Source organism: Magallana gigas, chromosome 3 (assembly GCF_963853765.1).
Source record: "Magallana gigas chromosome 3, xbMagGiga1.1, whole genome shotgun sequence".
Taxonomy (NCBI): Eukaryota; Metazoa; Mollusca; class Bivalvia; order Ostreida; family Ostreidae; genus Magallana; species Magallana gigas.
Genome location: NC_088855.1, coordinates 53,946,677 through 53,960,877, shown reverse-complemented (window position 1 = coordinate 53,960,877; position 14,201 = coordinate 53,946,677). Strand labels below are relative to the sequence as shown.

General features: G+C 32.3%; 1 protein-coding gene across 2 annotated transcripts; it reads right to left on the bottom strand.

Moving 5' to 3' along the window:
• Positions 1 to 1,241: 1,241 nt before the first annotated feature.
• LOC136274108 (uncharacterized) lies at positions 1,242 to 6,221 on the bottom strand. Of its 2 annotated transcripts, none has more exons than XM_066080362.1 (7): positions 6,064 to 6,221; positions 5,166 to 5,325; positions 3,766 to 3,984; positions 3,273 to 3,560; positions 2,540 to 3,163; positions 2,247 to 2,405; positions 1,242 to 2,157 (listed from the first exon to the last, which is right to left on the bottom strand). In XM_066080362.1, exons 2-7 carry the CDS (start codon positions 5,293 to 5,295, stop codon positions 1,736 to 1,738), a joined length of 1,842 nt encoding a protein of 613 aa, XP_065936434.1. In that variant the 5' UTR covers positions 5,296 to 5,325; positions 6,064 to 6,221; the 3' UTR covers positions 1,242 to 1,735. The 2 variants fall into 2 exon arrangements, with proteins under 2 accessions (XP_065936434.1, XP_065936435.1); XM_066080363.1 differs by lacking the exon at positions 6,064 to 6,221 and adding an exon at positions 5,713 to 5,845.
• Between the last annotated feature and the right edge of the window lie 7,980 nt (positions 6,222 to 14,201).

Here is a 14,201-nt window from a genome sequence, read left to right as displayed (position 1 = left end):
TAGACTGTCAGGGATTATCTAGGAGTATTTTATTAAAGGCGCACATACTTTAATGGAAGTGGAGAATACCTACTGCAAGGTGTATTACTCAGAAAGTTTCATTTTTCATCAATGATACATTAATCTCTCTCTCTCTCTCTCTCTCTCTCTCTCTCTCTTATTAGATCTATTACCTTTAAAAAATGAAAATGTGTTGTTGAGGTAAAAATGTACGTGTTACTTTGGCAATTAGTTTGCCTACCTTGAAATCCCCATTGCCTTTACAGAGATGATAATGTGGTCTGGCGATACAGAGGCACTCAACAAATTTTTCTAAAACGTCATATTCAAATTTGAGTTAACGAAATTCGATCCTCATCAATGTTCGATGACTCTCAATTATCCGAAATGTTTTATCCGTACCATAAATAAATCTGACTTTTATTTAAACAAATTTAATAAGTCTTGAAGTGTAAATATTACGCAAAGACATTCAACGAACTGCTTGGCTTAGTACCTACTACCTAAAGGTGAAGGGGCTCGAGCCACTATTGCACCTGTACATATTTTGAAAATCTAATTTGATCTCAAATTGTTTACATTATTCATTCCAATGAATTAATCGTGGCAAAAATTACAATAACTTCGTAAAATGAATGGATACCATCAAAATTCTTTTTATTTTATGTCATTTATAAAGTTTAAACGATAAATAACATTTTAAGGATGAAAAAACACATTGAGGTTGAGAATCGGAGAACCTTAAATTCACTTTTTCTTCCAATGAGGACCGATGGGAAGACTGTTATCATAATGTTAACAAAGAGAGCTGCCTTCCACGGTAGTTGCCATTATAAAAAAATGGGAGATAACGTTCTTGTTAATTTCAAAATAAAAAGGGAAATAAAAAAAATGATATTTGTTTTCGTGTGTCTCACCTCTCAGATGAAACACATTTTCTCATCAGAGAGAAATAAAATGTATAGAAAATCATCTTATATTTCAAGCAAAGCGTGGAAATAGTGAAGATATTGTACTTTACACAATAATTAAAGTTTCTGTAATAGACATTCTATTTGGACGAATTGCTTTAGCTTTCTATCGGATTAAAGAAATAACATTTAATGTTAAATGTGTTAACTGTTTGGAAATCAAATGATATACTTGAATTTGCTTGTTGGAAGCTGCATATTAGAAGGTGCAATTGCTAACCATCCGGCAAATGTTAAATGATACCACTTACATCATAAATAATAATGAGAATCATATAATTTATTTTATTCCAAATGATCAATCATAAGATTAAAAAAAAAATGTATTCCTCTCAGAGGTGTCAAACGTGAATATCTACAATCATTCAAATTTAATTGTAAGAAGACAAAATATGGTAAAGATTTTATCAATCCATTTTAGTCCAAGCAGTAATTTCCATTCAAATCGATTATTTCAAAATATTGTTTCAAACATTTTTCAAACGATTTCATGCGTGAAATTAGTTCTTATAGATAGTTTTTTTGTTTACATTAGAATAATATTTACACCTTTAATCCACTAGTATAAAAATTAACAGTCAAATATGAAGTGATCAAAAAGGATATCTACACAATTAACTTAAAAAACCAGTTTCTATAGCATTACACATTGTATGTATTGCAAATGTTTGCTTTTACTAAAAATGACCATCCTTATGTTCTATTGCACACTGTTACTAAAAAAATTAAATCTTCCTAGATTGGATAAAGTTCCCCGAATAAATCTAGCAAATTTTTTTCTCCTCTAAAGGATTCAAAAGGTTATATTGACCATTCTTAAAGGATGGGGGAAATAATTGACCCATCATTTCCAGCGTAGAATTATTGTCATATTTATTATATGGGTTTGACGCTCGACGCTCGAGACTATTTTCAATTTTATTTAGTCTTTTTAATATCTCTTGGAGTGGATCTGGCTGTGGTTCATTTGCTAATGACAGCCCTGTCCCTGTTTTGAAGCCAGACGTTGGCTTTCCACGACGAGCGACTGCGGTAGGTCGACCCTTACGCCTTCCAGACTTTTTGGTAGAACCACTTGGCTGTGGCTTTTCACTGGAGGTGGGAAATTCCAATACGTATCTGTATAGCTTCTCCACTAAATCCGGTCTTTTCAAAGGAATGGCCAACACGTCATTGACAAATGATACTTAAAAAATCAGAAAATAATGAAATTGTTGTGCTAGTTTTTTTAATCATTTGTATAAATGTAATCATAATTTCACCAACACAACTTACCTAGTTCAACTCCTTCCTTTTGTTTATTTAAAGTATCGATAAGGTAATTATATACCGAGCTAACTTTCATTCCCTGACTTTTGATCATCTCGTTTAAAATCTTGAGTTCAGATACTGTCACATCTTTTGCGAGCCGACGAAAGGCGTACTGTACACACTCTACAAATATGAAAGATGCAATGAATTGTCTAGCTTAGGATGGAGCTAATATGTAGTAAAATACATAATTTAAAAGTATAAGTCACAAGTATTTCAAATATTTTTCTTTTATTTAAGATTGTAATTAGTCCTACCTATTTGGACTGCTTGGGTGTTGATAGTTATATTATGTTGTATACTAATTGGAATATTCTGAACCAGTGCTGTTAAGCAGAATTCGTCCCTTTGTGACATTACTTTATCTTGCACACCAAGCCCATGATAAAATGCAAGTTTATCTTTCTCCCAAGCAATGTATGCAATTTCTGTCTTCAAACGTGCAATTTCAATGTCTTTCATTTCATGCTTGTGCCACTGAAAAACGTTAGCCTGTGCGTCTAACAAATCATAAATAATTTCCTCATCGTATCCAAGTTCTCGGACTCTTCGAAGACGATGTCGAAAAACTGTTAGAACACACAGCTTTTGAAGTTTATCGACTGGATGTAATGCGCTAGCTTCCAAAGATTTGTTCAATTTTATGACCTTGTCATATACATCATGACAGCATTGTATCAAAAATACAATAAGATAAGATAAACGGAAATTTGATTCTTGGCTCGATTGTGCAGATGCAAGCTCAGACTGTAGTTTAGATATTTTATCATATGCTTTCTCGAGCTCCCTCTCTGCTTGATTTTGTCTACAAAGAGCCTTTCTCGCTTCTTCCTCCATTCTACCATTTGTTTGAAAAATGACATTGGTTTGCTTTGCATCACCTTTATTAAAATAAAAGAATATGATATTTTGAAGAAAAAAAACAATTATGCCTATTCTTGAAAATAAAATAAAGTAAACAAGACTTAGTATAAAATAGTTTTGTAATACCTGAAATTAAAATCATCTTTTCGTTAACCATGACGCTATTGACGAACATTTCAGAAAGAACGGTCAGTGATGCTGGTGGCAAGTTTGACATCCTTAGGGCATCATCCTCTAAAACCATGATTGTTATAAGGAGACTGTTGGATGGCTCTATACCAGACACAATCACAAATTCTGGTGGAACACGAAGAAGTGACGCTATCATCGATCGAAGTTTTTCCAGTTCGGGTCTTTGGTATGTTTCAAGATCAACTCCCTTTATGTGAAACTTCAAGTACTTATATCCATTCTCTTTCAAGAAAGAAATATCTTGTCATTATAGATAGATTGATTGATAATTTGAATGATAGATTAATGAATAGATAGATAGATAGATAGATAGATAGATAGATAGATAGATAGATAGATAGATAGATAGATAGATGGATGGATGGATGGAGATGGATGGATGGATGGATGGATAGATAGATAGATAGATAGATATATAGTGTTTTACCTGGTGTATCTCTTGGAAGTACAAAATGAACACTTGATCCGAGAGATTCAGCGAATTCCACATATTTCTTTTGAAGATCTTTACGAGGCAAAGTCCATAACAACGCTTGGAGAGTTATGATGTTCATCTCGTTCAATTTCCCTTTTTCACGGAGGATGTTAAACAAATCTATAGGTTTCTTTATCATTTCCAATGCTCTCTTGCCAATGCCATATTTTCCTACAATGAATTGTGACAATAAACAAAGTTACTTTAGTAGCCAAATTTGAAATCTGTGTGTGAAAATGAAACAATTATTTAAAAAAAATATATTGTAGTTACTGTATTGTTTACACTAGATGGTGTAGAATCTCTACTCGACTATGCATTCTCTCTCTCTCTCTCTCTCTCTCTCTCTCTCTCTCTCTCTCTCTCTCTCTCTCTCTCTCTCTCTCTCTCTCTCTCTCATAAAACAATCTTTGTAAATACTGCACTTTTTATGAGCTGTATTTATTTTGCTACAAGCACCTGCTTGTAACAAATTCCAACTGTATCTAACAGATATTTGTTAACCATAATAATTGTTGTCATAAGGTAGTAAATTACATTTTATCAACAAAATTCTTTGACAAGAAATTAATAATATTACCTCTCTCCAAGCACAATATCAAATCATTTTCAAATAGTAAAAATCTACATCCAGAATAATATTAATGAGTTTCTGAGACTTACTTAGTAGAATAAATATTAGAATCACATGTTTCTGTTATTATATAGACTTTAAAGAGTGACATGAAAAGGACTTCTCCAAAAATAATAGAATAAACTATTGTAAGTGCTCCGCTTTATTAAATAATGAAATCCATCCACGGTATAGGTTGCTCCAGAATGTAAAATTTTCACTCAATAAATTTTACGAACATTCATAAGTTTTGGACAACCTTAGCATTGTTTATAAAAACATAAATAAGAGAGTGTGTCCAAATGACGAGTGTGTCCTTATTTTATTGTTGAGTAAAATTTCTCACAAAAAACGCTGAATGGATCCATTTCTCAAATCTTTTCTTTATTTAAAGAACTAGTTGCTCGTTGTGTTGTTTTTCCCGATTTTTTTTTCATAATTCGTACAACTTTATCTGGAGTCAGTGTTTCAAAATACAGTTTTAAATTGGAAATTGAATGCTTTCTGTCTTGTCCGATTCATCTTGAATCAAATCCAATTCAACGAAAGAATAATGATGCTATTTTATAACATCATAATTCAATGAAAGACACGTTTTTCTCAAAAACTTTTTTGTGTGAAAAATTTAAATTATTTTACTTTTTATTTCAGTCACAATTTACAAGTATTTGCAAAATTTTATTTAATTTATATGAATTTCAAATAGTATCAGGTATTCTGGGACATCTTATCTTTTCACCTGAGCAGAGAAACTTTAATTTTTCCAGATCCTCGTCAGTGAGATCGTCGTTTAATTCGAGGAGGAAGGCATTGAGGGTGAAGTCATCAGAAGGCGCCAAATCATCGAGGTCAGTCAGTTTGGACCCCATCGGTTTCTTTTAGAGAAATATTTCAATAATCTGAAAGTCAATACCTGTGATTGCATGAATTGAACATAGGATGGGTAGTGATATGGATTCATCTTTGGGTAATTGAATTGTATTTGTGAGTCAGAATTACAATGTTAAGATTTGCATTTAGAAGTAAGAACTCAAAACATAATTATCATCAATGTATCATTATCATCATCTTTAAAATAGTAATTACAGACGTGCAAACAATAAGAACACAAAAACAAAATCATTTAGATCTCTACTCCTGCACATCATGTTTATTTTATATACGCAAAGAACATATATAACACGTGTTTTTTTCTCCTGATAATTGATATTCATCTAACCATTGACAAGTACAGCGAACAAATTACTTTATGCACATGCTAATATATTTTATGAAAGTAATATTACCTTCAACGTTCAAACATAATTAGAAAATGTACGCACTAAAATCACTCTGAGTGATCTATGAAGGCCACCAATTTAAAAATGAAATCACATTGCACTAATGATATGCGATAAGGCATGGCGAAAATAAAATGGCGGCGAATCAAGGACATTTTGACAAGTCATTATCTTAGAAATTTTATCATTTTTTAAATCCCTACGAAAAACTAGACTATATGAAATCAAAATACCTGTGTTATCTCAAACGTTTTTGAATTTTACATTTTTAGAAAAACTAGTGTCCTTGACTTCCGTAATTGAAATTTTAAATAAAACAAAGTCGCTACAACACAAAAACAAAGTGAAATACCAAACCTTATTCCTTAGAATATTCAGTTCCGAATTCCATTTATCTCTAACACTGTTCTCGATTGTATAATGTGAAATTGATGAAAAAGTGTAAGAATTACAGGTGACGATGGACTATGGTCGCCATGATGATGATATGTGAGGCGGGTTTGTTGTATGGGTGCGTTCAAAAGACAAGCAAATTACAGCATTGACATATTTAACAAGAATTCTAGAATATCAAAGAATATTTTTTGTCGAAGTATAAATCCCTTAAAGAGATGCAATTGAAAGAAATGTTCAGCACTGTTATTTTTATACTCATTTACATTCAAAAGTACGATTGTTTAAATTTTAAACGTATCGATAACATAGCTTTTTGAACACATCTGTACATGGTGATTCGTCGAAATTAAAACGAAACGAGTTTATAAATGTGCATAAATTACGCACAGAAGCAACAACGATAACAAGTTATCCATTATATATTTTCAATTTACTATTAGTGTCTGTAATTTAAAAAAGCCAATTTTTAGGGGTTGATTAAGAGTATATATAGTCCCTACTATTGTGTAAACCTACACTATATATATATATATATATATATATATATATATATATATATATATATATATATATATATATATATATATATATATATGTGTGTGTGTGTGTGTGTGTGTGTGTGTGTGTGTGTGTGTGTGATTTCCATGGAACATGGCGAACATAGGCGAGAGATAACGATTTCATATTATAAATAGACGAAAAGAAATTAGTATTTTTTTTTTTAAATATTTTTCTTAAACCATATCAATTGTACACGAATAAAATCGGTGGTTATTTAAGAGAAACTTAAAGTATAACCGCTAATATTTGACATTTTCAATTTGTTACCATGAAAACTATAAGAAAAATTAAGATTTGAATTTTTTGTATCACTTATCTTTCTAATAGATAACGACTGACTTTACATTACAAAATTTCATCGCTAAACAAATTTTTCATTAACAACGAGGACAAATCTCATAAACCTATTTTTTCCAATAAACATTATTATTATTTTTAAGAATGCATTTTTAATGCATTTTTATCCGTATTTCGATTACAATCATAACTGTTAAGAAAGTGTAAAATTTGATGTTCATTTTGCTGTTTAGATTCTTATCCAAAATTCTTTGATTTATCTTTAAAACTGACGCGGTGTCAAAGAAAAAAAACGTATTTGAATCAACAATTAAAAAAAACCCACTTTTGCATACTGCAATTATTATTAGCTTTTAATTTTTATACTTTGGATTTTTGAAGGATATTTTTTTTCGGATTGAGTTAATATATTATCTCATATATGAGCTTAACACTCAAAAGAAATAAATTGAACTTTGCAAAAAAGTATTATTGGAATAAATTTGGTTTCAATCGATGAGGTAGGTCAAAGATTTAATATAGAGTATACTTTAATCTAAGTAGTTCTAGTGGCTTTGCACCTAACTCCAAAATTATAAAAAAAACAACAAGATTCGTTTTCTTCGAAAGTTTTGCTTCTTACTTGAACAGATATCTGTCAAAAGCATCGTTTGCAACTTCATTTTCTTTTGTAGCTCTAAAATGATTTTGGCACTTTCATTTCCAGAAGTTGACAAGAAAGGGTTTTCAAGCAGAACTGTCGTCTAAATACTACTCTCTACATCTTTTCCTTCAGTTTTATTTTTGTCTTATTTTAAAACACGATCCCGAGAAGTTGTTTACATTCTTCTTACTTAATGTCCTTCTGCTTGTTGTTGTATACTTCCATTTATTGTTGTATAGGATATTTGCTCTGAAACAAATTTTCCAAATGCATGCGATTTTAATATATATTCTGGGTTAAAAATGCCTTTTTTTTTTTTTTTTTTTTTTTTTACATAATTACCTTTCTTAAATTTTATATATGTTTTTCCTGACGTTGGTCGAGTCCCCCAATCCTTTTACGACCGAAAACTTTTACTTAAAGGAATCTTAAACTTCATTTTTGGTTTTATGTCATGGTCTCTGAAGCTCAGATCATTTTTTAATTGTATAGCCACAAAGCATTGATATTAATAATTATCGATCTTCAGGTGGTTTTCACTGTTTGTCATCTCCATTTTGCCTGTTATCTGCTCATAATTCATCGCATAGAAATCCTAGGAAAGAGAGCAACAAAAAGAAAGAAGTCTGAATGTTTGATGCTCCATGGCAAAAGGTTGAAAAAAAAACCCCGCAAAATGAAACGCTAAGCACTTGATAAGGAAAATAAAATATCATCCAGGAATGACAAAAGGGAATATGTCAACTAACAGGACTGCTTACATGGAAATATAACGACCATCTACAACATCACAAAAATCTTTAGAAAGTTGACGCAAAACAAGTTAAATGAACAGATAGAAAGGTGGAATGAGCGCTTCATTTGTGTACTGAATAGACTAGACTCAGACCAACCGGTGACATTACAACCAGTGGAAGAACGGAAGATAAAGGGGGACAATATAAAGAAACAGAAAACAAGAAAGCTTATTAAAAATCTTAGTGCTAAATGAATGGAATAACACCTTAGGCTTTGAAATATGGAGTAGAAAAGATATTAGAATACCTGTTGAAACTACTAAATAGAATCTGAGAAGCCGAAAGAATACTGACCGAAGGGATTAAAGGGTTACATCATAACTTGCTTTAAAAAGGAGACCTAAGCTGCTGTGAAAATTAGCGATGCATAGCCTTTTTGTCAGTAGCTAGCAAGATCCTATGTAGAGTGATACTAAACATGATAAAGGATGTTGTTGATAAAGTTTTGTACGTGATGAACAGGAAATATTTAGATCCAATAGAAGTTGTGCTAACCAAATTGAAACTCTCAGAGTAATTATGGAGCAATATCTTGAATGGCAATCATCACTGAACATAAATTTTATCAACATCTAAAAAACCAACAGAGATGGAATGTGGCAATTGCTATGAAACTATGGAATAGCATCTAAGACAGTGAAGAATTCTCGGTACAAGTGGATGATACATGAAACATCCCCAAATGACCCCTTTCATGTAAAGACTGGGGTGAAACAAGGCTGCTTACTCTCGTCAACCTTCTTTCTAATAGTGAAATACTTGATCACGAAACATACATTTGATAAGTCAAGGAGAATACAGTATATACAATGGCCAGAACATTAGAAAACCTAAGATACATTAGAAAAACTTTACTGACATCCTCGCCTTACTGTCATACTAGTACCAGATAAAAGACATCAGAGAGAAGCTAAATTAAATTGGAAAGAAAATAAGACTAAAAATTAACAGCAAGAAAACAAAAAATATGACGAATAAAACAAAAAAAGGGGGACCAGTCACTATTGAAGTAAAGATAACAAACGAACAGCTACTGAAACGTACCAGGCAAGATACAACAACCCTCCAGATCAAAAAAGAGCATGACAATGGACTGGTCACAATAAAAAAAGACAATAACAAACTGTCAACTATCTCAAAAATTCATAAAACAAAATACAAATTCACAGCAGAGTAACACGGACCTCCAAAAAGATAGAGGTAGGATCAGGTGCCATAAGGGAATGAACATCCTTTGCTGACCGGTCACACCCACCATGTGCTCTTTGTCGTAATCGGGGAGAAAACGGAAAAGTCCGTAGACAATTGGGTGATTAATTATGGTCTAACAATTAGTATGAAAACGTCAGTCAGCATGCGACCCAGTGTAAGATTGTATTTGCTGACAAGGTCGTTGTATCGACCATTGAACTTACGAAAAGATGACTTCAAACGAGAATGTTGATAGTCATGTTTTATCAACTTGTTTGTCAGTAGCTTGTCTCGCCTTAGAAACTGTTCATACGAAGAGCATGCCCCTGTGTATCGAATTAACTGAGACACAAAAACACCATATGCAGGTGATGAAGGTATATTGCTACATAAGTAAGTAAAGTTAACTATAAAAAAAATGAAGTAATCGCGTTTATCAAAAAGTTTTGTTGTTAAGTTACTATCAATGTTCATTTCCAGTAAAATATCGAAATATGAAACAGATGACGCAGACTTAGTGGTATATTTTATTTCAAGTTCACTGGGATATACAGAGTCAACGTAAGTATGGAAATAACAACTGTTATTGAGAATACGTCGTCAATATACAATGTACGTGAATGTTGAGTTGAAGGCCACAGCGAGTGATTTATTTTTTTCAGGTACAAGTTTTTTAATAAATTCTGCTTCATAAGAATACAAAAATATGTCTGCTATCAATGGGGCACAATTGGTACCTTAGGGAACTCCAACAGATTGTTAGAAGACTTGATTTCCATAAACTACATAGTTGTTGTCTATCAGAAACTCAAGCATCTTTTTGTTGCAACTTCAGAGTACTTGTGTGTGCAATTAGAATGGTTTTTAGCAAAATAATTTTTTAGATTTCCAATGACAAGGTAAGCATTTTTACGACTTCCATTTTTATTGAAGAAACAACTGTCGATGATATAAAAAAAAAACCTAGATTTTAATTTGTCATGGGGAATTGTTGTATAAAACGTTGAAAAATCATACGTTTTGATGCTATTGATTTTGGTAAGATTTTGTGACCTCAAAGTTTCTAATAATTCTTTGGAGTTTTTTAGGATCTACATCTTGATTCAAATCACTTCTGTGGTATATTGTTGTAAAATACTCTTGAAGTTTCTCCTTCACTACTGTAAGAATTTTAGTAAGGAGTGAAGAGAGAGGTTTGGTAGAACATTTACTGAAAACTGCTATATATCTCTGTTTGTAAGGACTTTTGTGAAGCTTTGGAATCCAGTACAAATAAAGTAAATCAAATTCATTTGGTTACTGGGGATATTAAAGATACCCATAACCGATTAATGATTTTGAAATATTTCCTGCTTGGAAAGGCTGCTATGGGTGTAAGTAGGATTACCATGCGTAGAATCGAAACCTAGTTCTTTGAAAATGCAATTAACATAATGTGCTTTACAAACAAAAACAATGTTGTTACTATCTAGTTCTTTTCTCACTTCTGCTTTATTGAAAACAGAAGGAGATTTGGTTATCATTTGACCTCTCACTCGTTTAATAAGAGATTTTAATATACATCTGATGCTTTTAACCCACTCTGACAAAGTATCAAGGTCTTCTTTTTTAGATTTTGCCTATCGCTTTGCGTAATTTTCAACAGAGTTCATGATATGTATATTAAGATTACGATGCCATGTGAAGGATACAGGCTCCCTAAATTTTGGTCCTTTCATAATAAGTGATCTTAGGTCTTCGTTGTTAACTAAATTAACATCACCAGTAATGACGGCAGGACTATGGTTGTAGGGTTAAGAACACATTGGAGGAATATCTTTCAGATGTTCGATATTAAGGTCTTATAGAGTTTGTTTGTAATTGCAGAGTTTGTAAGCAATTGTTGAATGGTAAAAACCTGAAAAATAGTATTACCAGAAAGGCTTTAGACTGGAACACACAAGGTAATAGAAAACAAGGGCAACCATTGGATAGCTGGAGAAGAACAAGAATAAAAGAGCTGGTAAATATTGGAAAGACCTGGAATGAAGCAAAAGACAAACAGAGTAAGATGGAAAACGATTGTAGCAGCCCTATGCTCCACAAGGAACGAAGAAAACAAAGAAAGTAGATATCTAATAAGTACATCCTTGATTTGAATGCCACTCACACGGCGCTCGACGTTTCCGATCAGATAATGGAACTGCGTTTGGCCATTATTATAGATCTATAATGTGCAAATATTTAGTAGTTATGTAGTAGATGTTTTTTAATTAATGAAATACAGCTTAATATATAATAGTAAATATTTCTAAGGAAATATTAAAGTGTTTTATATTGTGAATAGGAAACATATGTAAGGAACATGTATTTAGATATATATTTAATATTCAGATCAATTAACATCAGTAATTGAAGATAATTGAACGGTGTTTGGAACCGGACTTAATTCCATAAATTTGTATGATTTATAATGTGTATTTTGATATTTTATTGTAAAAGAAAGATAACTTTTGTATCTTAAAATTAAGAAGAGTTATTTCCCTTAATTGTGTCTTTCTGATCTTGGACTGAATGAAATTATATGTATATTGAAATGATGAAATGTGTTCATTTAAATGGAAAAGTATTTACAGATAATTCTATTGTAATAATGTATAAATGTATTTTTATGACTTGATATTATACAATTATGTTATATTTATTTTATCATAATATATTACAGAGTATAAAAATATAACATCTTTAAAGAAATTTGGAGAAGGGGTTATCTTCATTATTGCTGGGAAATCCCGTTACAGTTCCTTTTTCACTTTTTAGCAATGATCTCGTCGTATCCAGAGAATTTTTTTTAATAGTTCCGGTAATCTAAGAAATCCAAAGGTTATACTGTGGAATCATTAGATTTCGTGGTGGCTCAATTTTCGTGGGATTCGTGGGTACCTCTTATCCACGAATTAACATCCACCACGAATTAATTAATGTAATAAAGTCATGGGTCTTAAAGGCCGGGGTCTGGGGGCCCAGGGGGCGAAGCCCCCGGAAGCTTCCGGGGTTTGCGAGTTTTTAAGACATATTTTTTTTTAGCTATTTGAGCTATATTTGACACATTATAACATAAATATATAATAACAAAAAAGACGATTTGACATAGTCTTTTTATGATCATTGTATTTGTATGTATTGTCAAACAAGAAATGCATCACGGTGTCGAACATCACAAAAGTGGGTATGCCAGCTGAAGTCGTCTAGGATAATTTGATACATAGATGTCCATAATTTTATCGTAGTCCAGTTGCAAATCACGATGGACATATAACAACATCAATGAATTAAGGCGATCTTTAGACATAACACTTCGTTTCTTTGTTTTAACATTCTTGAAACGTGAATGACTTCTTTCCACAGAGGCTGCTGATACTGACATTAGAAAGAGAATCTCAGAATTGTAGAAATGTTTGGATAGAATTTGGAGTTGGTTTGTTGAACCGTAGATCTAACGTTGTCAGGCAGTGACATAGACAACTCTGAGTTGGGCCATTCCCTTTTTCATTACTGAATTTCACTGGAAAAGTGTTCTTTGCAAGGCAGATCATTTTCAAAATGATTTGCAATTGAACGTTCTTGCTGATCATCGAGTAAATGCAAGTTTAAAGGAATTAAACAAAGGGCCTTTGATGATATTGCATTTGCTGTTGAAAAACGAGATTTTAGTTCAGACAGAAGATGGTCCAGGTAAGGGATGAAGACTGATCTGCAAAAGTACTGTTTTGGGGAATAGGCTGTAACATTATTTCTTGTCGTTTGTCTGTTGCACATTGTTTGGACTGCTAAGGTAGTAGATGCTTTCTAAGCCATAATCTTTGCCTCATCCCAGACTTCATTAAATGAATGGTCACTGTCTCTTCTTATCAGCTCCAGCTTTTATATGACGATGTTAACCTTCTGATAAGCAGAGGTTATGTCTTGTGTTGGTCCTTGAAGTAGTCCACTCAATGATTCGAGGTATCCCGAAAACTTAAAATAAACATGTATCGCAACAATCCACTTGGAACTACAAAGACTGGATAGTAGGCCATTAGGTTCAGTGATACTTTTAGCATCCCAGCCATTTTTTCCCCAAAATAATATTTGTTAAACAATCGGTTAGGGCTTCGTATGCATGTGCGATATTTTGAACAGTTGTGTGTCTTTCAATCCATCTAGTCTCACAAAGTGTGTTTATTGATTTTGTTTTATTTTTTCTCCATCTTCCTCACTTGTTGTATTCACATTATCAACAGAGGTTAGAAATGCATGTTGTCTCTTAGGTGAAAATTTGAAAAATAACCCGATTTGTTTGCACGTATCTAACATGATGATTTGCATTTCTGGTATTTTACAAGATTTTTTAACAGCCAAGTTCAGATCATGATTCATGCAGTAATAATATTCAGCTCTTGGAAACAAACTTTTATCCTGCTGGCACATCCTTTGTTTGCGCCAGCCATATTCCCTGCACCATCATATGACTTTGAACAAAGTAATGAGCTCACAGTTTTAATAATTTGTTCAGACAATGCCTCACCAGTCACAGTTCACATATGGCATACTCAACAAATCTTTCCACAGGTACATCATCTTCAAGATAT